At 40.7% G+C, this 26,031-nt stretch overlaps 2 protein-coding genes across 4 annotated transcripts in view; one reads left to right on the forward strand and one right to left on the reverse strand.

Annotated features, from left to right (window-relative positions):
* GPBP1L1 (GC-rich promoter binding protein 1 like 1) overlaps positions 1 to 26,031 on the forward strand; it is a 61,143-nt gene that overhangs the window by 7,121 nt on the left and 27,991 nt on the right. For all 3 annotated transcript variants that reach the window (XM_047726012.1, XM_047726013.1, XM_047726011.1), the window contains exons 2-5: positions 19,502 to 20,525; positions 21,101 to 21,215; positions 24,845 to 24,974; positions 25,322 to 25,608. In XM_047726012.1, coding sequence (XP_047581968.1) covers positions 21,156 to 21,215; positions 24,845 to 24,974; positions 25,322 to 25,608 — 477 coding nt within the window. In that variant the 5' untranslated portion in view covers positions 19,502 to 20,525; positions 21,101 to 21,155. The remainder of the gene's footprint in view (positions 1 to 19,501; positions 20,526 to 21,100; positions 21,216 to 24,844; positions 24,975 to 25,321; positions 25,609 to 26,031) is intronic.
* LOC125097871 (cleavage and polyadenylation specificity factor subunit 5-like) lies at positions 4,461 to 5,435 on the reverse strand. Its single transcript, XM_047726017.1, has one exon. It carries the CDS (start codon positions 5,305 to 5,307, stop codon positions 4,624 to 4,626), a length of 684 nt encoding a protein of 227 aa, XP_047581973.1. The 5' UTR covers positions 5,308 to 5,435; the 3' UTR covers positions 4,461 to 4,623.

Below are 26,031 nucleotides of genomic sequence, written 5' to 3' on the forward strand. Positions count from 1 at the left end.
AGGAAGCTGGAAAGTCTGTGTGTATTTAACAAGTGTATATATACGTACCTTATATATACACTTTCTGTCCTGAACACCTGGCAGTTGTGACCCAAGTTGTGCCAGTCACAGACACTTGTCTGGAGACTTGGATCTGGAGCAAAAGATGCAGAGAAGCAAGAACAGTTTAGAATCTATTCCATTGGCTTGTGGCAGTAGCAGTGGCAGTGGCAGTACTAGCTGGGCAGTTTCTTAAGCAGCTCTTCCGGTGATGTGTGACCTTGGCTGGTGATTTTTTGACTGCTTAGCTTTACATGGTTTCTGTGTGTTTGCAAAGTTAAGGAGGCTCTCAGTCATTCTCTGAACTCCCAATATATTTCTGGTAAATTCCTTTTCTGTTTAGTCTACTTAAGTATAGTTTCTTTTTCTCAACCAAAGACCCTCATTTATAAAATTGGCTAATATAATTTGCACCTTCTAGAAGATTTTGTTTGTAATACCCTCTGTTTAGGGTAGTCTCATATCTCAAGAAGTGAAAAACTTATATGAATGTCTTTTTTAAATACAAGACAATTTTCCGTTTTATCCACTCCCAAATTTTTAAAGCAGTTTAAAAGTTTAAACCTTTTAAAATTTAGCTGGAGTAAGGCCTGTGCACTATTAGTGTAGTAAAGCTCCCCATGTAATTTTCTTTCTTTTTTTTTTTTTTTAAAGATTTTATTTATTTATTTGAGAGAGAGACAGTGAGAGAGAGCATAAGCAAGGAGAAGGTCAGAGGGAGAAGCAGACTCCCCATGGAGCTGGGAGCCTGATTCGGGACTCAATCCCAGGACTCCGGGATCATGACCTGAGCCGAAGGCAGTCGTCGTCCAACCAACTGAGCCACCCAGGCGTCCCTAATTTTCTGTCTTTTAAAGATTATTATTATAAAAGCAATGTTATGCTGGATAGACTATTAGGAAATGTATATGTGCAAAAATAAAAATATTCTCCTCATCTAGAAATCACTACTGTAACTTTTAGTATACTTTTTCCAGTTCTTTGTATAAGCACATGTATGTAGGTTTTTATTTTACTAAAATAAAATTAACTTGCAACTTGCTTTTTTAATTAGTGATACCCATTCTTTAGTGTGAGTAAATGTTCATTTCTTCTACTATCCAGGTACAATTTTAATTCCTGGGGCGCGTGGGTGATTCAGTTGGTTAAGCATTTGACTCTTGGTTTCAACTCAGGTCTTGATCTCTTAGGTCATGGAATCATGCTCCACTTTCAGCAGGGAGAGTATGTGAATGAAAATTCTCTCTCTTTGCCCCTTCTCCTCTGCCCTTAAATAATCTTAAAAAAAAAAAAAAAATCAATTCCTCCAGCTTATCTAAAATAGAACCATACAGCTAGCTATTCAATACTATTATCTGATCCAAGACCTTGTTACATGTAACACTTTAATTTCCTTAGATCTCTTTAATCTAGCATAGTCCTTATTTTTCAGTGAGACTTGAGTTTGAGACTGCGCTGTCATGAAAATTGTTTTGTACAGTTGCATTCTGTGTTGTCTTTTAGTTTGTCCCTTTAATTCTTCTATTTTTCTCTAAAGTGTACATCTAAAAATTTGATAGATTCACATCAAAACATTTTTGGCCAGAATACATTGTAGCTATATCATTCTGCATTGTATTTATTGAATACATAATACCTCCTTGACCTAATTTCATAATGCTAAGATTGATCCTTAGATTAAGATAATAGTAGTCTGATCCAGGGCACCTGGGTGGCTCAGTTGGTTAAGTGACTGCCTTCAGCTCAGGTCATGATCCTGGAGTCTGGGGATGGAGTCCTGCCACATGGGGGTGGGGGAAAATCCCTGCTCGGCAGGGAGTCTGCTTCTCCAGCTGACCTCTCTCCTCTCCTGCGCGCGCGCGTGCGCTCTCTCTCTCTCTCTCTCTCTCTCATTCTTTCTTTCTCAAATAAAAAAAAAATAAATCTTAAAAAAAAGTCTGATCCATATATTAAACAGTGAGTCTTCTTGCAACAAGAAAATAATTTGCATGGTGTTACTTTGCACTAAAAGTTCTCAGTCCCTTATCAATCATTGTCCTAATTTTTTAAAGACAGCTTTATTGAGATTTACATAATCTAAAATTCACATTAAATAAATAAATAAGATTTTATTAGAGAGAGAGAGCAAGCATGAGCAGTGGGGGGGAGGGGCAGAGGGAGAGGAAGAAGCCAACTCCCCACTGAGCTAGGAATCCCATGGGGCGCTCAATCCCAGGACTCTGAGATCATGGGATTAGTTAACCAACTGAGCCACCCACACACCCCAAATTGACACATTTTAAATGTACAATTTAGAGGTGCTTGGGTGGCTCAGTCAGTTAAGCATCTGCCTTTGGCTCGGGTCATGATCCTGGGGTCCAGTATTGAGCCCTGTATTTGGCTCTCTGCTCAACAGGGAGCCTGCTTCTTCCTCTCCCTCTGCCTACTTGTGTGTTTCTCTCTCTCTCTCTCTCTGTCAAATAAATAAATAAAATCATTTTTAAGAATGAGTATGTACAATTCACTGATTTTTTTTTAAAGATTTTATTTATTTATTTAACAGAGAGAGAGAGAGATCACAAGTAGGCAGAGAGGCAGGCAGAGAGAGAGGAGGAAGCAGGCTCCCCGCCGAGGGGCTCGATCCCAGGACCCCGGGACCATGACCCGAGCCGAAGGCAGAGGCTTAACCCACTGAGCCACCCAGGCGCCCCGACTGATTTTTTATTTTTATTTTTTAAGTATGTTCACAGAGTTATACAACCACAGCCACTGTCAAATTTTAGAATACTTTTGTTGTCCTATGGAAAAAAAAAAACTTTTTTAGAATACTTTTATCACCCCAAAAAGAAACTCCATAACCATTAGCAGTAGGCTACTGTTAATCTTCCTGTCTCTACAGGTTTGCCTATTCTGGACTTTTCATGTAAATAGAATTATACAGTAAGTGATCTCTTATGTCTGACTTTCCTCACTTAGCATAATGTTTTTAAGGTTCCATCCACATTGTACTGTGTATCAGTGTTTTATTTGTTTTTATTGACGTATCCTATTCTGTTATGTGAATATACTGCTTTTTGTGTGTCCAGTCATCAGAATTGATGGGCATTTGAATTGTTGAATTGTTGCCTCTCTGTGGCTCTTTATTATGAATACTGCTGCTATGAGCATACAAGCTTTTGTGTGAACGGATTTTTACATCTTTCTTGGATCTTTTTGGAGTGCACTTGGTAACTCTGCATATGGTGTGCATATGGTAACTCTATTTAGCTTTTTGAGAATCTGTGTTCAGGGAGCCTGCAGCATTTTACACTCCCACCAGCAGTATATGGTGGTTTCAGTTTCTCTGCATCCTAACACTTGTTATTACATCATTTATTACAACCATCTTAGTAGGTGTGAAATTGTATCTTCATTGTGGTTTTGATTTGCATTTCCCTTGTGGCTAATGATGTTAAGCATCTTTTCCTATGCTTAGTAGTTATTTGAATATCTTCTTTGGAGAAATGTTTATTCAGATCCTTTGCTTTTTTAAAAAATTTTATTTTTTGAAGATTTTATTTGACAGAGAGTGCACACACATAAGTTGGGGGGAGGGGCAGAGGGAGAGAGCTTCAGACAGACTCCCTGCAGAAAGTGGAGCCAGATTTAGGGCTCAATCTTACAACCCTGAGATCACGACCTGAGCGGAAATAGAGTTGGACATTTAAACATCTGAGCCACCCAGCTGCCCTTGACCACTTTTTAAATTGGGTTATTTGTCTTTTTATTGTTGTTTGTAAGAGTTCTTTATTTTATTGATATATAACCGACATGCAATATTATATTTATTTCATGTGTACAACATAATGATAAGATATTTGTATATGTTGTAGAATGATCACAGTAAGTCTAGTTAATATCTATCACTATATATTGCCAGAAAATTTTTTTCTGGTTATGGCACTTTTAAGATCACTCATCCACTTTTTTTTTTTTTTTAAGATTTTATTTATTTATTTGACAGAGAGAGATCACAAGTAGAGAGGCAGGCAGAGAGAGAGAGAGGGAAGCAGGCTCCCCGCTGAGCAGAGAGCCCGATGCGGGACTCGATCCCAGGACCCCGAGACCATGACCCGAGCCAAAGGCAGCGGCTTAACCCACTGAGCCACCCAGGCGCCCCACTCATCCACTTTCAAATAATGCATTGCAGTATAGTTATAATCACCATGTTGTATGTTACATCCCCATGACTGAAATTTATAACTGGAAGTTTATACCTTTTGATGTTTTTGTAGATTCCACAGATAAGAGAGATCAGGGTATTTGTCTTTTTCTGCTTAACTTCATTTAGCATAATGCCTTTGAGGTCCATTTATGTTGCCACAAATGGGAAGATTTCTATTTCTTTTCTTTTCTTTCTTTCTTTTCTTTTCCTTTCTTTTCTTTTTTTTTTTTTTTCTAGTTCTTCATATTAACTTTACTATTCAAACAACAGAAAGTAGGTAGCAATTTAGGGATTGGGAAAGAGATAAAAACCAAAAAAAACTTTTCTACCATATTTATTCTACACTGTGTATAGCTGTGCTCACAGAGACGGCTTCTTTTACTTCTCCACTGTGCAGGAATTCAGTTGTATATAAAATTGAACCTGCTCAGAAGCTGAGGGAGACTAGAAATGATGGGTCCATATCCTGGTGCATTGTCATACAATTCAAACAATGGTGCAGCTACAAGCTTGTAATTTTTAGGGACTGCAAACAAGGCTTTCTCTTGAAGTTGAACCAAAAACAACTTCTTATGTTCCTTAGGTTTTGTAATATGTGCAGGAATATACGGGTACTGAGGAGGTTCAAAATTTGGTCTCCACCAGTTACCAATGCAGACATCAATGACCCAGTCTTGCAGGACACCATCTTGACGACCCAGTATCTCTGTCATTAAGCGTTTTAGTCCTTCAACTTCATCTTCTCCTGGGTTAAGTTCACCACCAGGTAATTTGAAGAAAGTTGTTCCCAGCTGTAGCAGTAACACATGTAGTAGCCGGTGCTCATGTACAATCAGAACCCCTTCTACAGTCCTTCTCATTCCAATTTTATCAAATTCCTCCCTCATGCGCTGAAATCTGGCTGCAACAGAGCTGTCCTTCTCATAGAGGGGCTCTTTTGTACCAAAAGTATAATTGGTAAGAGGGTACAGGTTGATGGTGCGCTCCAGGGTGAGGGGCTTGGTCTGCTGGATGTATTTGTTGCCGAACTGGTTGACTCCCCGGGGCCAGCCGGTTTGTGAGCGATTAGGCGGCACCACGGACATACTGGCGAGCTCGAATACTTGCGGAGAGTGGAAGTGGGGCAGGCAGGGAGTCTTTCCCTTGCCGGTAGCGGTTATTTGCGTCCCCCTCAGCAGACGCCACCCGCCATTAACATGAGAGCGCAAGAGGAGGGGCTCTTTTTTTTTTTTTTTTTTTTTAAAGTGAGAGAGCATGAGCAGGGCAGAGGGAGAGGGACAGGGCTTCTGGCTGAGCAAGGAGCCCGACACAGGACTCAGTCCCAGGACACTGGGATCATGACTTGAGTCGAAGGCAAACGCTTAACCAACTGAGCCACACACGGGCCCTGATTTCATTCTTTTTTATAACTAAATAATATTCTATGTGTGGTAAGGATGATACATTTTTTCTTTTTTGAGATTTATTTACTTTAGAGAGAGGGAGAGCAAGCAGTGGGGAGGGGCAGAAGGAAGGGGAGAGAGAAACTTAAGCAGACTCCAGGCTAAGTGCTGCACTAGATGCCGGGCTCCATCTCAGCACCCTGAGATGATGACCTGAGCTGAAACCAAGAATTGGATGCTTAACCAGCTGTGCCACCCAGGTTCCCCTCTTTAGCCATTCATCCATGGTGGACACTTGGGTTGTTCTCGTATCTTGTCTAAGTCTTTGGGTTGTCTTTTCACTTTCTTGAGGGTGTCCATCTTTTGAAGCACACTTTTTAAGTTTCATTTATTTAAGTAATAGCTACATACAACGTGGGGCTCAGACTCAAGACCCAGAGATCAAAAATTGCACACCCTTCTGAGCGAGTCAGCCAGGTACCCCTGAAGCATAAATATTTTTAATTTTGATAATATCTAATTGATCATTACCTAACCTAAGATCACAAAAATTTACTCCTGTTTACTTTTAGCTCTTAAATTCAGACCTTTTGATCCACTTAAAGTTACTTTTTTAAAAGCATTATTTATTTATTTTAATGAGCACAAGCAAGCTGGGGGATGTGAAAAGGGAAAGAGAGAATCCTGAAGCAGATTTTGAGTTGAGTGCAAGCCAATGCAGAACTCAATCCCAGGATCCTGAGATCATGACCTGAGCCAGAACCAAGAGCCAGCTGCTTAACTGACTGTGCCACCAGATGCCCTTAAAGTTAATTTTTATGTGTGGTTTAAGATGTGAGTCCACATTCTAGTTGGTTGGGGGGTTTTTTGTGTTTTTTTTTTTAAGATTTTATTTATTCATTTGACAGAGAGGAGAGAGATCACAAGTAGGCAGAGAGGCAGGCAGAGAGAGAGGAGGAAGGAAGCAGGCTCCCCGCCAAGCAGAGAGCCTGATGTGGGGCTGGATCCCAGGCCCCTGAGATCATGACCTGAGCTGGAGGCAGAGGCTCAACCCACTGAGCCACCCAGGTGCCCCTGTTGACATCTCTTGAAGAAGTTATTATTTAATGGGCACACTGTCTCTACTAAGAAATTATCCCATTTGCTGTTAATCCCTATGCAAGTGTGCCCTGTTTGTAGGGGAGATAGATATGTAAACAGGTAAATGTAATGCACTGTGATAGATGCTTAAGTATAGGTACATATGTGATAACATGCTTCATGAAATGGGACTTCATTTAAGTCACCTACTTAGGGATGAGAACTGAAGATTAAAAATTTTGATTGAGACAATGAAGAAATTAACAGAGAAACAAAAAAAAGTGCTGCATTAAAGCTTTTAAGTAGCCATTATATTTACAAGGCAGAAGAAAAAAGGAGTAAACACAAGGATCATAAGGAGAAGACCAGGTTCTCTTAATGCAGTGATTGCCACTCATGCTTCTCTCTGAGAAAGATTTTACCAGCTCTTTGTGAAGAGTATATGTGTAAGGATGCCAATTTTTTTTTTAAATGAGCTGTCCTTTTTTCCCAGATTTGTCTGTATTTTACAGCATTATTGCCTTTTCTCTTACGAAGTGGTATTATTAGGATTTCTTTTTTAGGATTTTTTTAATGTTTTGCTTATCTAAATAAAATTGACAGTATCAGCCTTTGAAACATACTTTGAAATTCTGTGGCTTGCTGCAGTCTAACACTGAAAACTGCTGGTCTAATGATATGATGGAAACCACGAGAAGGCATTTTAGATGGGATTGGCAGGATTGGCAGGGCACCTGGGTGGCTCACTCAGTTAAGCATCTGAGTCTTGGTTTCAGCTGAGGTCATGATCTCAGGGTTGTGAAATTGAGCCCCACATCAGGCTCCACGCTGGGTGTGGAGCCTGCTTAAGATTCTCTCTCTCCGGACGCTTGGGTGGCTCAATGGGTTAAAGCCTCTGCCTTCGGCTCAGGTCATGATCTCAGGGTCCTGGGATAGAGCCCTACCTCGGGATCTCTGCTCAGCAGGGAGCCTGCTTCCTCCCCTCTCTCTCTGCCTGCTTCTCCCACCTACTTGTGATCTCTGACAAATAAATAAATCTTAAAAAAAAAAAAAAAAAAAAAAGATTCTCTGCCCCTCCCCCCCAACCCATCCCTCATCCCTCCATCCCCCCCATGGGTGTACTCTCAGGGCGGTGGAGGGGACGTTTCTCTCTCTCTCTTTTAAGATTTTATTTATCTGAGAGAGAGCATGAGCAGGGGAAGGGGCAGAGGGAGAGAGAATCTTTTTGAGAGGGTGTGTACATGCATAGGGCGTAGGGAAGGGGCAGAGGAAAAGGGAGAGAGACAATCCCAAGCAGGCTCCACACTCAACACGATCCCGATACAGGACCCATTCCCACGACCCTGAGATCACCACCCAAGCTGAAACCACAAATCCATTGCTCTCAACTTACTGAGCCACCCAGGCACTCCAAGCCAAAATCAAGAGTCAGCAGCTTGGCCTCTTAACCGACTGAGCCACCTAGGTACCCCTGAATGTGATTTCTAAGAATGCTGTATATGGTTTGTTACATCAGTGCCACTCACTTCTTTGAATTATTTCAGTTATTTACCAAGGAACATTTCACAGTCTGTCATCAAGTTATTTTTAGTGATCTCTTAGCTGAGAACTAGGTTACATCCTTTTTTCAGTTTTGTGGAATACCGGCATGACTTGTTTCGTTGCACTTCGCAGACAGTGCATTTTTTTCAGACTGAAGATATATGGCGACCTGTGTTGAGCAAGTCTTTTGCTGCCATTTTTCCAACAGCATTTTCTCATTTCATATCTCTCTATCACATTTTGTTAATTCTCGCAATATTTCAAACTTTTCCTTTTTTTTTTTTTTAAGATTTTATTTTGAGAGTACATAAATGAGAAAGAGCATGCGAGGACTCTGGGATCATGACCTCAGCCAAAGGCAGACGTTTAACCAACTGAGCCACCCAGACACCCCTATTTCACACTTCTTCGTTATTACTATATTTGTTATGGTGATCTGTGATCAGTGATCTTTGATGTTACTACTGTAATTGTTTTGGAGTACTACTAAGATAGCAAACTTAATAAATGTTTGTTCTGACTGCTCCCCTGTTTCTCTCCCACTCCTCACACTTCCTTATTCCTTGAGACACAACAGTGTTGGAATTAGGCCAGTTAATGAACCTACAATGGCCTATGAGTGTTCCAGTGAAAGGAAGAGTTGCAGGTGCCTCACTTTAAATCAAAAGCTAGAAATGATTATGTGGGGAAGGCATGTTGAAAGAGGAGATAGGCCAAAAGCTAGGCCCCTTGAGCCAGTTAGCCAAGTTGTGACTGTAAAGGAAAATTTCTTGAAGAAATTTAGAAATGCTACTCCAGTTAACACATGAATGCCATTCAAGAAAGCGAAATGGCCTTATTGCTAACATGATAGTTGAGTGGCCTGAATAGAAGATCAGACCAGATATAATAACATTCCCTTATGCCAAAACCTAATCCAGAGCAAGACCCTAACTCTCTTCAGTTCTGTGAAGGCCGAAAGAGGGGTGGAAGCTGCAGGGAAGGGTTCAAAGCTAGCAGAGGTGGGTTCATGAGGTTGGAGGAAAGAAGCCATCTCTAACAGAAAAGTACGAGGTGGAGCAGTGAGTGCTGATACAGAAGCTGTAGGAACATCCAAGTCAGGACCCTCCACCAGCAAAAAGATGACTAGTGGGAAAATCAGACTATGTTTAGCATTTTTTAGCAATAAAGGATTTCTAATAAAGCTGTATGTACATTATTTTTAAGCATAATGCTATTGTACCCTTTATAATTCAGTATAGTGTAAACAACTTGTTCTGCACTGTGAAACCAAAAAATTCATTTAACTAGTTCTGTAGTGATAATAAGTGCTTTACTGTGGTGGTCTGGAACTGAAATCTATTAATATCTCCAAAGTATGCCTGTACACAGATTGTAAACTGTCTGATCTGCTTAATGATTTGTTACCCAGTCATTATATTGGTCAGTTTCTAAGAGATAGTCCCAAAAGCCTTTTCTAAAGAAGACTTACCAAATGACTAATCTATTACAGGAACATTATGAAGCTAAAATTAAACACAAGATTGGTTAAAAATTAGATACTGCATATTTTTTTATTTTCCCATAGGTTATTTAAAAATTTTATATTAGAGGGGCACCTGGGTGGGCTCAGTCAGTTGAGCATCTGACTGCTAAGTTCCACTGGGGTTTTCATCTCGGGGTGGTAAGATCAAGCCCTGCATGGGGCGCCCCACTCAGTGTGGAGTCGGCTTGGGATTCTCCCTCTCCCTCTGCACCCTGCCCCCACCCCAACCATGTTTTCTCTCTCTAAAATAAATAAGTACAACTTAAAAAATTATATTAGCACCAAACCTCAGTGGTGTAATAGAGGTAACTTTTGAATTATTGCGTCTAATGCAGGTAGAAATAGAAATTTCATTAAATGGTTGAGGATGTGCTTGTAATTTTGCTTTAGAATTAAAATAGGATGTCAGCATCTGTGGGGGATAAATCACAGGAATTAAATGAAGTGGTTTGGGGCACCTGGGTGGCTCAGTGGGTTAAAGCCTCTGCCTTCGGCTCAGGTCATGATCCCAGGGTCCTGGGATCAAGCCTCACATCCAGCTCTCTGCTCAGCGGGAAGCCTGCTTCTTCCTCTCTCTGCCTACTTGTGATCTCTCTGTCAAATAAATAAGTAAAATCTTTAAAAAAAAAAAAATGAAGAGGTTTTTGTTGTTTATAAGTTTAAGGCACTATATCCTAGATTGCATTTCAGGACCGCTTGTCCTACGTAATGTATAAATGTAGTTGTTCTGTTTTTAAGAGCGTGATTTATTTTGCTAGGAACTTTTTGAAACAGAATTCACGAAGTCACTTTTTTTTTTTTTAAATATTTTATTTATTTATTTGACAGAGAGAGATCACAGTAGACAGAGAGGCAGGCAGAGAGAGAGAGAGAGGGAAGCAGGCTCCCTGCTGAGCAGAGAGCCTGATGCGGGACTCGATCCCAGGACCCTGAGATAATGACCTGAGCCGAAGGCAGTGGCTTAACCCACTGAGCCACCCAGGCGCCCCACGAAGTCACTTTATATTAAGCAAATAAGTATATGGGAGGAATGAGTAAATGTGCATTGAAATGCTAGATGTATGTATGATAGTGAACAAAAGATTTACACTTAAAAATGAATATGGATTTATAGTATCTGAAATCTTTCAGCAAAAGTTAATTGAAATGTTTCTTCCTGAATACCTAGTCAAGAAAATGTAATGTAGGGAGGCCTGGGTGGCTCAGTCAGTTGGGTGTCTGCCTTCAGATCTCAGGGTCCTGGAATAGGGTCCTGGAATTGAGTCCTGCAACAGGCTCCTTGCTCAGCAGGGAACCTGCATCTCCCTCTGCCTGCCACTCCCCCTGCTTATTCGCCCGCAACTCTCTCTGACAAATATAAATAAAATCTTTTCTTTTTTAAAAGTAATATAAACTCCCAACATATGTTTAATATATATATATATATATATATATATATATATATTTTTTTTTTTTTTTTTTTTTTTTTTTTTTTAAACACGTTTTCGGGCACCTAGGTGGCTCAGTGGGTTAAGCCTCTCCCTTCAGCTCAGGTCATGATCTCCGGGTCCTGGGATCGAGCCCTGCATCGGGGGGCGGGGGGTGTCTCTGCTCAGCAGGGAGCCTGCTTCCCTCTTTCTCTGCCTGCCTCTCTGCCTACTTGTGATCCCTCTCTCTGTGTGAAAAAAAATAATCTTTAAAAACACATTTCCAGGGGCGCCTGGGTGGCTCTGTTGTTCAGCATCTGCCTTCAGCTCAGGTCATGATCCCGGGGTCCTGGGATAGAGCCCCACATCGGAGTCTGCTCATCAGGGAGCCTGCTTCCTCCACGTTTGCTCGCTCTCTCTCTCTGCCTACTTGTGATCTCTGTCTGCCAAATAAATGAATAAAATCTTAAAAATACTCCAAGGTGAATCAAAAGACTCTTTTTCTTTTTAATACACTTAAGGTAGTACATCACAGTAAGATGGGTGAGAAGGGGAAGGACACTTTTGAACTGGGGAGTTGGGAAAAAAGACCCAACGTGATGCCTTGACTACGGGTGCGGGGTGTTCTCCAGCAGACTCCTCGCCAAGCATGGAGACAAATGTGGAGCCACATCCCATGACCCTGAGACCATGATCCTAGCTGAAACCAAGATTCGGACACTCAACTCACTCAGCTACCAGGCCTCAGGTCAGTTTTAAAGAAGTGAGCATGGAAGTGGAAGGTAGGGAAGTTCCTTTCAAACTCTTCAAGTTCAATGTTTATGAATGGGTGCTTGGATCAAGTATTCAGATACAGATAATCCTGATATACATGTTGCAGGGAGAGAGCAAAAGCAGTTACTAAAACCTGAATAAAAATTGATGAGGTAGAGCATATATATATATATATTTTTTTAATATTTATTTGTCAGATAAAGAGTGAGAGTGAGCGAGCACAAGCAGGGGGAGCGGCAGGCAGAGGGAGAAGCAGGCTCCCCACCAAGCAGGGAGCGTGATGTGGGACTCATTATGACCTGAGTCAAGGCAGACGCCTGACCGACTGAGCCACCCAAGTGTCCTGAGCATTGTTTATATTTAATATTGACTATTTCTCTTGACTTAAACTGCTTTATTATACTTTTTAAATTGTGGCAAAATATACTTAAGATTTACTATTGTAACCATTTTTTAAAATTTTTATTTAAGATTTTATTTATTTGGGGTGCCTGGGTGGCTCAGTGGGTTAAAGCCTCTGCCTTCAGCTCAGGTCATGATCCCAGATCCTGGATGGAGCCCCACATTGGGCTCTCTGCTCAGCAGGGAGACTGCTTCCTCCTCTCTCTCTGCCTGCCTCTCTGCCTACTTGTGATCTCTGTCTGTCAAATAATAAATAAAATCTTAAAAAAAATTTTTATTTATTTGTCAGAATACAAACAGGGTAGCAGCAGGTAGAGGGAGAAGCAGGCTCCCTGCTGAGCAAAGAGCCTGAATGGCAGGTCTGAAGCCCAGGACCCTGAGGTCATGACCTGAGCCAAAGGCAGATGCTTAACTGACTGAGCACCCAGGTGTCCCTCTTGTAACCATTTAAAGTATAAAATTTGGTGGCAATAAATACATTCGCAGTTTTTGCATCTGTCACCCCCTGTCCAGTTACAGAACTTTCATTATCCCAAACATAAATCTCTTATGCATTAAGCAGTCACAATTCCTTCCTCCCAGGCTCTGTAACCACTAATCTGTGTTCTGTCATCTGTGGGTTGGGTATTCATACAAATGGAATCATAATATGTTCACTTTGTGTATTTGGTCTTTCACTTAGCATAATGTTTGCAAGGTTCATCCATGTGTAGCATGTATCAGTACTTCATTCCTTTTTATAGCTGGGTAATAGTCTATTACGTGGATATACCACCTATTGTTTCTCTATTCATCATCTGTTTGGATATTTGGTTTCTTTCTTCGTCGCTATTATGAGTAAAGCTGCTGTGTGAAGATTCACTTACAAGTTGTTGTGTAGATGTATGCTTTCATTTCTCTTGGATATATACCAAGGAGTGGAAATGTTCATTCATGTGGTAACTCCCATGTTTAACTATTGAAGAACTGCCAGTTGTTTTCAGCAGTTAGACAATTTCCTATTTAGTGCCACCAGTTTATGAGGGTTCCAGTTTTCTGCATCCTTGCTTTATTGTAATTTTTTAAGACTCTATATACTTATTCATGAGAGGGTAGAGGCAGAGGGAGAAGCAGCTCCCTACTGTAGCAGGGATCCCCATGTGGGACTCCATCCCAGGACCCTGAGTTCATGACCTAACCGAAGGCAGATGCTTAAACATTTGAGCCATCCAGGCACCCCTATTGTAATTTTTTTTTTTTTTTAAGATTTATTTATTTGACAGGGGCAGGGAACGCAATCAGAGGGAGCAGGAAAGGGAGAAACAGGCTCCCACCATGCAGGGAACCTGATGCAGGACTTGAATCCCAGAACCCCAGGATCATGACCTGAGCCAAAGCAGATTCTTAACGACTGAACCCACAGCTGCCCCTCTTTATTGTAATTTGTAAAAAGTAATTCCTTAAACCTTTGAATCCTTACCACCTGCTGGGTACCATGTTAGTGAGTTTTCAAAGGGCAAGGCAGGATTCTAGAAGCCAATAAGTTTTTGGCCTGCTTGGGAGATAAGATCAGCATTTATAACTATTCTGGAAGGAACAAAGGTTAAGTGCACTAGAAGGCACAAGTGCTTTGAAGATTTCAGAAGGGGAATTCCTTGTGGGGAAACATTTATTTCTTGACGCTCAGACGGAGGACCTTAAATCCTGTTCTGTAGTTGGTAGGAAGACAAAAATTCTGAGCCAGGGTTGTGATACAATTTGAGCCTGGGTTTAGGAAGAGAGATCTAGCAGCGAGAGTAGAGGCTGAGGCAGAGGGAGGAAGAGACTAGTAGTCCTTATGAAACCAGTTTTCTTATTGGTGATTGGAACCTGGAGTGATAAATAGAAATGGAAACTAAGGGATGGAATAGACAGAATTTGGAAACTAATATGTTTATAGCCTCCCTAGATCTCCTTTCTTCTGACATTAAACATTGTCTACCAGAGACTGACAGTTCCCACAATTCTGTCTCCAGGACAGACCTTTCTGAGCTTCAGAACATGTAGGGGCTCCTGGGTGGCTCAGTGGGTTAAAGCCTCTGCCTTCAGCTCAGGTCATGGTCCCAGAGTCCTGGGATTGAGCCCTACATCGGGCTCTCTGCTCAGCAGGGAGCCTGCTTCCTCCTCTCTCTCTCTGCCTGCCTCTCTGCCTGTGATCTCTATCTGTCAAATAAATAAATAAAATCTTAAAAAAAAAAAAAAAACATGTATTTGATGTCTCATATTAAAATTACATATTTTAGGGGCACCTGGGTGGCTCAGTTGATTGAGCGACTGCCTTCAGCTTGGGTCGCAGTCCGGGAGTCCTAGGATCAGGTCCCACATTGGGCTCCCTGCTCGGCAGGGAGTCTGCTTCTCCCACTGACCTTTCTCCACTCATGCTCTCTCTCTCTCTCCCTGTCAGGTAAATGAATAAAATCTTTAAAAAATTAATAACATTACATATTTTAGGGGTACCTGGGTGACTGGTTAGTTAAGCATCTGCCTTCAGCTCAGGTCATGATCTCAGGGTCCTCCTGGTTAAGTGGGAAGTTGTTTCTCCCTCTGCCCCTCCCCCTCACTCATGGGTGCACACACGCATGCACTCTCTCAAATGAAGTCTTTAAAATATATGTATGTATATTTATATATACGTGTGTATGTGTTTTGTGTTTTGTTTTGTTTTGTTTTTTTAAAGGGGTGCCTGGTTAAGTTGGTTAAGGATGTGACTTGATCTCAGCTCAGGTGTGTTGTTTTTTTGTGTGTGTGGTTTTTTTTTTTTTAAGATTTTATTTATTTATCTGACAGATCACAAGTAGGCAGAGAGGCAGGCAGAGAGAGAGGAGGAAGCAGGTGCCCCCCCCCTTTTTAAGAGAGATTTTATGTATTTATTTGAGAGAGAGACAGAGCATGAGAGGGGAGAAGGTCAGAGGGAGAAGCAGACTCTCCGTGGAGCTGGGAGCCTGATGCGCAGGACTCAATCCCAGGACTCTCAGATAATGACCTGAGCAGCAGGCAGTTGCTTAACCAACTGAGCCACCCAGGCGCCCCAAGTTCTTTTTTTATTTTTTTTTTAACTTTTTTAGATTTTTATTTATTTTTGAGAGCAAGAGAGAGCAAGGAACTCAACACAGGACTTGATCCCAGGACCCCAGGATCATGACTTGAGCCGAAGGCAGATGCTTAACCAACCGAGCCACCCAGGCACCCTCAGCTCAGGTTTTGACCTCAGGGTTGTGAGTTTAAGCCCTGTATTGGGCTCCATACTGGTTGTGAAGCCTACTTTAAAATATTTTCATTTTTTTTTTTTTAAGATTTTTTTTTAATTTGACAGAGATCACAAGTAGGCAGAGAGGCAGGCAGAGAGAGAGGAGGAAGCAGCCTCCCCACTGAGCAGAGAGCCCAATATGGGGCTCGACCCCAGGACCTTGGGATCGTGACCTGAGCCGAAGGCAGAGGCTTAACCCACTGAGCCACCCAGGTGCCCCATCTTTTTCTTTTTCTTTTTCTTTTTTTAAAATTTATTTACTTAATTGGAGAGAGAGAAGCAAGCAGTGTGCTGGGGGGGCAAGGAGTGGGGGTAGAGAGAGGAACAAGTAGACTCTGTGCTGAGCATGGAGCCTGACACAGGGCCTGGAGATCATGACCTGAACTGGAATCAAGTCCAACACTCAACTGACTGAGCCACCCAGGTGCCCCTAAACCAAGATTCCTTTTTTTTAAATTTATGATTTTATTAATTTATTTGAGAGAGAGGGCATCAGAGGGAGAAGCAGACTCCCTGCTGAGCAAGGAGCCCCATGTGAGACTCAATCCTAGGACTCTAGGATCAAGACCTGAGCCACTCAGGTGCCCCCTAAACCAAGATTCTTTTTTTTTTTTTTTTTTTGACAGAGAGATCACAAGCAGGTAGAGGGCAGGCAGAGAGAGAGGAGGAAGCAGGCTCCCACGGAGAGCAGAGAGCCCGATGCGGGCCCGATCCCAGGACTCCGAGACCATGACCTGAGCCGAAGGCAGCGGCTTAACCCACTGAGCCACCCAGGCGCCCTAAACAAGATTCTTAAGACAAAAAATCATCCAGCAGTTATGTTTGTTCATAAAAACCTATTATGTGGATATTGTTATCATGTATGTATTACTGGGAGTTACACGTATAGACATACATTAAAAAAAAAAACAATTCTAGGGGTTTCTGGGTGACTTGGTTGGTGGAACATGTGACTCTTGGTCTCAGTGTTGTGGGTTTGAGCCCCACATGGGGTGGTTGGGATTACTTAAAATATTTAAAAACAAAAACAAAACAACTTGAGTTACACTGAAGGAACAGCAACCAGTCCAGCTTTTACTCCTTATATTAGCGAATGATATGATGGTCATTTATGTAGTTGCATAAGCTAGAAATGACCTATATTTCTCCTTTATATCCATCTCCATATCCCATCAGTTATGAAGTTCTGTTTATTTTTCTTCTTCTTAAAATCCTGTGAATGGTTTCTTTTGTTTATATTAAAAGCTGGTCTTTCCTAGAGTGTGTCTTGTAGTCACTCCTGATTTTAAAAATCTCTAGACTGGGCCACTGAACCAGTTTCAAGAGGTCATACTTGAATTAGCTGTTCCTTTTGTGCACACTTTTTTTTTTTTAAGTCTGGGCCAAAGTGCTAACTGCCCCGTCCCACCCAGTTCACATAACGAAGCACTTCTTTGCTAACAAGAGCAAATTACAGGCAGAGATTCAGCTTCTCTTCTTCACCTGGAACCTTTTTGAAAAGGAGATTTTCTGATTCACATTTAAGTGTCTTTGCTTTATAATAATATATACAGGTCTATTCAGGTTTTCTGCTGTGACAGATTTGCCAAGTAATAGAAATTATCTAATTTAAGATTTTCAAATTTATTAGCATGTAAGTTGCTAATGATATTATTTTGCTCATAATATTTCTTAATCTGTTGTTTATGTCCTCTTCTTCATGATGTCTTTTTTATTTGTATCTTTTCCCCTAAGCAGTTTTACCAGTTTCTCTTGCTATCTTTTGATTAATTATAAATTTTTTAAAATTATCTCCATTATTTCTGACTTTTTTTTTTTTTTTTTCCCAGCTTTTTTCTGGCTTTTGTGGTTTTCTAGGGGGGGTTGTTTGGTTTTGTTTGGGTTTTGATTTTTTTTTTTTTCTTTGTTTTTGCTTTTTGAGAGAGGGAAAGAGATGACCTGAGCCAAATCAAGAGTGGAAGCTTCACTGATTCAGACACTCAGCCGCCCCTTTAGTCTTTTTTTTTTTAAGTGGTCTTAAAGCTTATTTTCCATTAAGTACTGTTCCACCCTATTATATTGCAGATTTATTTGTAGTAGTTTTTTTGTAATTCTGCTTAAGTGTGTTGAAAGTTTCTTTATCAGAACATCCTTTCTCCCACAGTAAGTTTTGATCAATACCCAGTATGTAGCTAAATTCCAATTACTCTCTCTTCCCTTACATGAATTTCCTTCCTTAACTGCACCCAGGTTGCAATACCTATATAAAGCACCTTGCTACATGGAAGCCCTCAACTTTTTGCTTGGCCTTGTCCCTCTGCCAGGAGACTTCCTCATTCTGCTCTGGCTCCTGCACTCTGAATTGGGCTGCCCTCCTAATAGGACATTCACCTTATGTTTCTTAATGGGCTCTGACATCCTGCAGTGGTCTCCTTCCATACACACATTTCCCTATCCTTCATCCTGAATGGACACACTTCACATCCTGATTAGGCTCCAACACCCTGCTCTGTGCCTCTGCTACCAATAGATCTTACCCTTGTTTGGCCCCACCTAATGGCTTTGGACAGGATCTCTTAGGGAAGGAGGAGGAGAGTGGGCACTGCAAGAGAAAAGTCATTTTCTAAGTTTAATACAGTATGGTTACAGAACATAGACTATTTTATTCTTTGGAACAGAGACTTTTAGCTAGTATAAAATCAGCTTTTTTTTTATATATGCTGAAGGAATATATGTACTCTGGATGATCGATAGGTATTTATGTGTATGTATATGTATTCACCTTATAAATTGCAAATCTTTTCTTAACTTTTTTTTTTTTTAAGATTTTATTTATTTATTTGACAGAGAGAGAGATCACAAGTACACAGAGAGGCAGACGGGGGTGGTGGTGGAGAAGCAGGCTCCCCGCCAAGCAGAGAACCCGATGTGGGGCTCGATCCCAGGACCCTGGGATCATGACCTGAGCCAAAGCCAGAGGCTTTAATCTACTGAGCCACCCAGGCGCCCCTCTTTTACTTAACTTTTTATGTGCTTGTTCCGTTAATTACCCTTTTAAGTATTAGAAGTATATAGAAAGTGTAGAGACCAGTGAACTTGTGGAGACTGGGGGGAGTGATGGTACCTGGAGAGAGCTCAGAAGTTATGCACACTTCTCTCACCTCACCCGATGTATCTCTTAAATCTGGCTATTGATTGATATCCTTTATCATATTCTTTAATAAACTGGTAAATGTTTAAAAAGGTGTAGACAGCAAGTGAATAGCCATGTATTTATCACTTACCTTCAGAAGTAATGCATTACGGGGATGCCTGGATGGCTCAGTTGGTTAAACGTCTGCCTTTGGCTCAGGTCATGATTCCAAGGTCCTGGGATCAGGTACTGCATTGGGCTCCTTGCTCAGCAGGGTGCTGCCTTCTCTCTCTCCCTCTGCCTTCCACACCCCCTGCTTGTATCCTCACACTTCCTCTCTCTGTCAAAATGAATAAATAAATAAATATTTAAAAAAAAAAAAAGATCCAGCTGTGGTGGTATTAGTCAATGACTACGGTAATAAGCAAGTTATATGGCTATGTGATTACTTAGAGTAAGTTATTCCCATGTATGAGAGAAAATGTAGATCTAACACATTCATTAATTTGCATTTCTGAATTACCTTTGGCAGCTAATAATGGATGAGGTTATATAAAACAAACTCAGTTCAGGTGACTTGTCTAAAAACCATTAAAAATCCTTAAAATAATTATAGCTAATTATGTTGTCATTATAGATGGTGACACATTAAAATGATGTCTAAATTGGTCTTAAATTTTTGATTAGTAGTACCTTTTATTGACTGATAATTTGTATCCCATTTTAGCAATTCTATGTAACAGTGATTTTGCTTCTTGTGATACTGTGCTATTTTGCTTTTTTATTTATAGTGATAGATTCCTGTGGCCTTTTAAGTGATTGAATAATGATGGAAATGGATCCAAAATAATAAATGACTACTCTACTAAAGCAGTAGAAGACTCCTCGTATCACCTTCCAGCTCAATTCAGTCTTCAGGAAGAGGCGGAACAAGTGAAATAGAGAAGACTGAAGAGAAGAAGACCTCACTCTGGAACTGTTTACTCCTTGACTACTCCTTGACTTCTTTATTTCTACTTGTTTTAATTTTGCTGTGAATTTAAATAGTGAAAACCAAAGAAATAGAAGATACATTTGGGAGCTTTATATAACCCAAGAAATTTGCCTTGAAAGCTGCTCTTCTTTGGAGGAAAACATACTAAGTTCCTGTCTAATTAAAAACAAACAAGATTTCCTATGTCCCTTAGATTTTGAAGAATAAAACAGATATAAATACATATCTGCACACTTTTTAGCAGCTCTGTAGGAATAATGAGATTTATAAATTAAGGGCTTTGTTATGTGGATGTTCTGCCACTGGAATTGACTGCTCAGAAGATCTTTTATCGCTCTTTAATGTTATATTTTTGATCTGTGGCTTTGATGGCATTATTTGCCCACACATGAGTTTACCTCTTTCCATTTATGACCTTGTTATGAACAGTGTTTGCACTCAATGTGCAAATGTCCATGTATTATCTATTTAAGCAGCATCATAGTGCCATCACTCAAGGAAGTTGAATGAGGTGAACATAGACATAGCTCTTTCCCCTTCCCCCCATTTTTTAAATGTAACAAATACTTTTTATGTTCCCCTTCCCCTTCCCCTTCCCCCTTCCCCTTTTTGGAAACTTGTCAGGAACTAGAGTTTAAGATGAGCAATTGAGGAGACTTGAAAGAGTGATACAGACAGAGCCTGGCTTCCTTGTGCTTTATCACAAGGCGTGCTGCTGGCCAGCCTATTTAAGCACCCTTTTAACAAGAGAACCTCGTAGGAAATCCAGCTGGCAGACTCAAGGAGTTCGGGAAACAGGACCACAGAGGTTACACTCTGGGGTAAATATTCTCCTATGTCTAACTTCAGAAGAAGACTATGTATGTGTATCTTGGAAAATAGCTACTGTTTTCTGGTGTATTTAATTTTGAGGAGCTTTAGTGGGGTAGTGGGAGACACCAGTGGATCTCCTGGGAAAACTGGTGCTAGTGGGTATTTGAGGGAATTAAAAGAATAAATCTTGAGGGATTGTATCTTCTCTAAGATCTTTTCTGCTTTTGCCACGAATTACCAGAGTACCAGAAGCATATTAATCTCTTCATAAATATCAGTAGTTTTAAGTAGATGTTTATTCTTAAGGGTCTTCTGTTAAAACTCAAGAATTCATTAGTCTTCATATAACCTTCCAGGTCTGTGTCATATTTTTCTGTTTATGTGTTTTTCATAGTCCTTATTCATGGACTGTTGCTTTTGTTTAGAACTTCTTTGAGGTTATAGAGCCAGATAAGTAGTCTTAGAGAGGCTCAGAGACAGCAGGTCTTTGTGTAAAGAGGGAATCTTAGAGTAATCAGAGACTCTTTTGTACATTGGTATCAGGTCCCTGCATGTATAACGATTTGAGTTTTCTCATTTTCAGATCCTGGCCATGAGGTTGGATGCCTCACCTTGCTGAAAAGAGACACTGGACCTAAATGGCGCAGCATGACTTTGTTCCTGCTTGGCTAAATTTCTCAACACCACAGTCAGCTAAGGTACTGTTCTTCATTCCTGTAGTGACCTTTATATACCTTTATAATACCAGTTCTTTTTATCCCCAACTTATTGATGGCCTCTGTTTTAAAGTCTAGGTGTTTTTGTGTATTCAATCTTGCCTGAGGATTTAAAGTATGTTTTCATAGACGTATTATATATGTTTTCATAGGATATAAATAGACAGTTTAAGTTATTGTGGACCCCGCCATTGCCAGGTATCTCCTCATCCCCTTATTTCATTATATGCTAAGCTTTCCTCATGTGGCACACTTAAGACTTCCTGGATTTGAAGTGCCTAGGTGGCTTAGTTGGTTAAGTGTCTGCATTCATCTCAGGTCATGATCCTAGGGTCCTGGGATTGAGGCCTATGTAGCATTCCCTGCTCAGTGGGGAGTTTGTTTCTCCCTCTGCCTCTTCCTCCCCCCGCCCACCTTACTCATGCTTGTTCTCTCTCTCTCTCTCTGAAATAAATAAATAAAATCTTTATTTTAAAAAAGGTTGCCTGGATTAACTGCACTACACTTTGGAACCAAAACATATCTGCTGATCTATTATTTAGGTAAAGAGGGGCAGAGATAAACGCAAAATGGTTTTTTGGGGAAATGGACCTTTGGTATAAATGCACATTTGTCTGTAGTAGTAGATGAGGAAGATGAAAAGGGAGAGACATTGACTACTTACATGGATCTCAGGTTAAATCCTAGAAATTCTGTTTTAGGGGTGATAATCTACTTAATGATTTCAGGGGAAACTGTATGTTACATTAGGAATAAAGACAAGTAAAAACAGCCAGTTCATATAGAGTGAAGGTAGCCCAGAGTGGATTAGTTGTACTCAGAGTGCACAGAAGAACAGCCTCAATTATTGGGGCACCTAGATGGTTCAGTTGGTTAAGTGTCTGCCTTTGGCTTGGGTCCTGATCCCAGGGTTCTTGGATCAAGCCCCACATCTTGCTCCCTGCTCAACGGGGAGCCTGCTTCTCCCTCTCCCTCTTCTCCCCCTGCTTGTGCTCTCTCCTCTCTCTCAAATAAATAAAATCTTAAATTAAAAAAAAGAACAGCCTCAATTATTGGTAAAGAAAACTTTGGGAAGCTAATAAGCTTAAAAATGCTTCCCATGGAGCGCCTGGGTGGCTCAGTGGGTTAAAGCCACTGCTTTCGGCTCAGGACATGATCCTGGGGTCCTGGGATCAAGCCCCGCATCGGGCTTTCTGCTCAGCGGGGAGCCTGCTTCCTCCTCTCTCTGCCTGCCTCTCTGCCTGCTTGTGATCTCTCTCTCTCTGTCAAATAAATAAATAAAATCTTTAAAAAAAAAAAAAAATGCTTCCCATTTTGCCAACTAATAGAGGAGGGACACTTTGCTGTGTAATCTCAAAAAGGGGGGGGGCCTATGTTCCCTTATGTTTTAAAAAACTTACTTATTTTAGAGGAAGAACATTAGTGGGGGAGGGACAGAGTGAGAGGAGGAGAGAGAATCCCAAACAGACCCTACACTGAGCATGGAGCCAGACATAGGACTCTATCCCAGAACCTTGAGTTCCTGACCCAAGCTGAAATCAAGATTTAGACAGTTAACCGCCTAAGCCACCCAGGTGCCCTCCCCTGTTTTTTGTTCGTTTGTTTTGTTTTTAAGAATTTATTTCATAGGGGCGCCTGGGTGGCTCAGTTGGTTAGGCAACTGCCTTCAGCTCAGGTCATGATTCTGGAGTCCCGGGATCGAGTCCCACATCAGGCTCCCTGCTCAGCAGGGAGTCTGCTTCTCCCACTGACCTCTCTCCTCTCGTGCTCTCTCTCATGCTCTCTCTAAAAAAAAAAAAAAAAAGAATTTATTTCATAGAAAGAGAGTGCCCCCACTTCAGAGTGGGGGTTGGGGCAAAGGGAGAGGGAAAGAATCTCAAACACAGGCCTCTATCTCATGACTCTGAGATCACCACCCAAGCCAAAAATCAGGAGTCAGACTCCCAACCGACTGAGACCCTTGCCCTTTCCTTGTTTTTAAATGGGAATTTTGGGGCAGATGTTCCTGATCTATTTAGACCCACAAAATTTTGCTCTAAACTTCATTTTGAGTCGTCCTTTGGAGATTCCCAAGATCTCTTAATTGACATAATCTGACCCAAAGCTTGGGGGATGGTGGGCCTGAGGGATTAGTTGTGGGACCCAGGAAAGCATTATTATTTACAAAGAATAATCTAGCACAGTAAAGTAGAGTAAAAAGAATTGGGAAATGAGATTTCACTATTTCCAGTAAAGCTGCATTGAACAAAGTTCTGCAGTGTTGGGATAAGGATAGACAGAAAGCAATGGAATAGAATAGAGAATTCAAAAATGCTTCTGTACATACAGTTCTGTACATAGATTTTTTTACTAAAGTGCCAAGGTAATTTAATGTGGAAGTGATATTCTTTTTTAGCAAATGGTTCTAGAACTGGAGATAGATAGATAGGAAGTGAGAACCTTGACTTCAGCCTTTACTTCATACCACACGCAAATAAACCTGAAGCGGATCATAACCTAAATTAAAGAGCTAAAAACTATAAAACTAAGGAAATAGATGCAAAGATGTCTGTGCCTCAACCTGTAGTTTTCCTCTGTGCCTTTGTCAGTTATATCCGTATTTTTCATACCTTTTAAGATTTTCGGTCTCTCTTTTGAAATTAAAGAATGCTCTAAAAATAATAATAAAATTTTAAAAATTTAGTAAAAAGAATGTTCTAGAATAAAATTATTTGGAACAGGGAGGTAAATGAAAGTTCATCTAAAACTGCTTCCTTTTCATTGTATAACCTTAAAGACTTATTTTCCCTGACCTCTTTCCTCATGTGTAAATGAGTAAAATGAAGCTGATGCCAAATTATAATACTGTTATGAATATTAAGTAGTTTTTAGAAGTAAGTGGTTTGTTTTTTTTTTAAGATTTTATTTATATATTGGATAGAGTGAGAGAGAGCACAAGTAGGCAGAGCAACAGTCATGGGGAGGGGGAAGCAGGCTCCCCGCTGAGCAGAGAGCCCAATGCACAGCTCCATCCCAGGACCCCAAGATCATGACCTGAGCCGAAGGCAGAGGCTTAACCCACTGAACCACCCAGGCGCCCCATAGAAATAAGTGTTTTATAAAACTGTAAAAACCATGTCGTTGTTACTCAGGAAAGTGCTGTGGTATTTAAACCATTTCTCTCTTCAATTGCAGAATAATAAAGTTGTTTAGAATTTTTTTTAAACTTTTTTTTAAGATTTTATTTATTTGTCAGAGAGAGAGAGAGAGAGAGAGAGAGCGAGCACAGGCAGACAGAATGGCAGGCAGAGGCAGAGGGAGAAGCAAGCTCCCCACAGAACAAGGAGCCCGATGTGGGACTCGATCCCAGGACGCTGGGATCATGACCTGAGCCGAAGGCAGCTGCTCAACCAACTGAGCCACCCAGGCGTCCCTAGAATTTTTTTTAACCAAGCATGTTGCTTTTCCTTTCCTGTTACAAGGTTAACCTAATATCTTATGTGTAAAATTTGAGAGCTTATTTTAATGGATATTGACAGAGCTTTTTTTTTTTTTTACCCTCTCTGTTGCATATAATTGAAGAAATTGTTATCTTCTTAATCTGTTTGCTTCTCTATATTTGATCATCTTAGTCACCTACAGCCACCTTTGAAAAACACGGAGAGCACCTACCCCGAGGAGACCGTAGGTTTGGAGTAAGCCGTCGTCGACATAATTCCTCTGATGGCTTTTTTAACAATGGACCTCTACGAACTGCAGGAGGTGAGCCATGCCCAACTTCCATGACTATATTTAAGCTACTCAGTTAGGACAAGCCCACATAGAGGGTACATGTCCATGACCTTGATAGGCTGTTTTTTAAACACGTTTCCCAGTTAGATCTTCAGTTGTTGTTATTCAGTTATATTGGCTTTCTAACGTTCTTGTGTTCTCGTGTGTCATTTATTCAATTGAAGATCTCATATAGAAATTAAATTAAAAGGAAAAGATAATTTTGTGGACTTAATCTTTTATTTTTAAAAAAAAGGTCCCCTGATGGACTTTTGGAAGTACTGCAAATCAAATCAGGAAGCAAAAACCTAATGTGTTACTTGTCCTTACTATTCTAGATTCCTGGCACCAACCCTCCCTGTTTCGCCACGACTCTGTGGACTCTGGTGTCTCTAAGGGAGCATATGCTGGAATCACAGGGAACCTATCTGGTTGGCATGGCTCTTCCCGAGGTCATGATGGCATGAGCCAGCGTAGTGGGGGTGGCACAGGGAACCATCGCCACTGGAATGGCAGCTTCCATTCCCGGAAAGGCTGTGCCTTTCAAGAAAAGCCACCTACAGAGATTAGGGAAGAAAAGAAAGAAGACAAGGTGGAAAAATTACAATTTGAAGAGGAAGACTTTGTAAGTATCAAGGTTTAAATGTGTGGTTAAAACCTAAACAAATAATGCCATAAATAGAAGACCCTGTTAATAATGAGAAAGTTGAAGAAATTACTAAAAAGGAAGTCCCTAAGTTTAGATTTTTATTGCTTTTAGAGGGGAAGAAGTTAATTAGTATAAAGGTGATGACCAAAGTTCTTAAGTAACTTGCAGCAAATCTCCATGTTTTTCATCTTTATGCTTTTGAAACTTCAAAAAATTCATTTCCTTTAAGTTTTATAAGGTTCAGCATTCAAAATTCAATGTTCAGGTTATGTAAAAATGTGGTCTTCATGTTGACTTGTCTTTCTCTAACTACCATAAGAGGTTTTTTACTCTTGACCTTTTCATTTTACATAAAATAGTTGTGATGTTACAAATATGCAGTTGGGAGTGCCGATGTAT

The sequence above is a fragment of the Lutra lutra genome, chromosome 4 (genome assembly GCF_902655055.1).
Source record: "Lutra lutra chromosome 4, mLutLut1.2, whole genome shotgun sequence".
NCBI lineage: Eukaryota > Metazoa > Chordata > Mammalia > Carnivora > Mustelidae > Lutra > Lutra lutra.

Excerpts from the sequence above, each read along its gene's own strand:
- LOC125097871 (XM_047726017.1), bottom strand. The coding sequence starts at position 5,307 with ATGTCCGTGGTGCCGCCTAATCGCTCACAAACCGGCTGGCCCCGGGGA.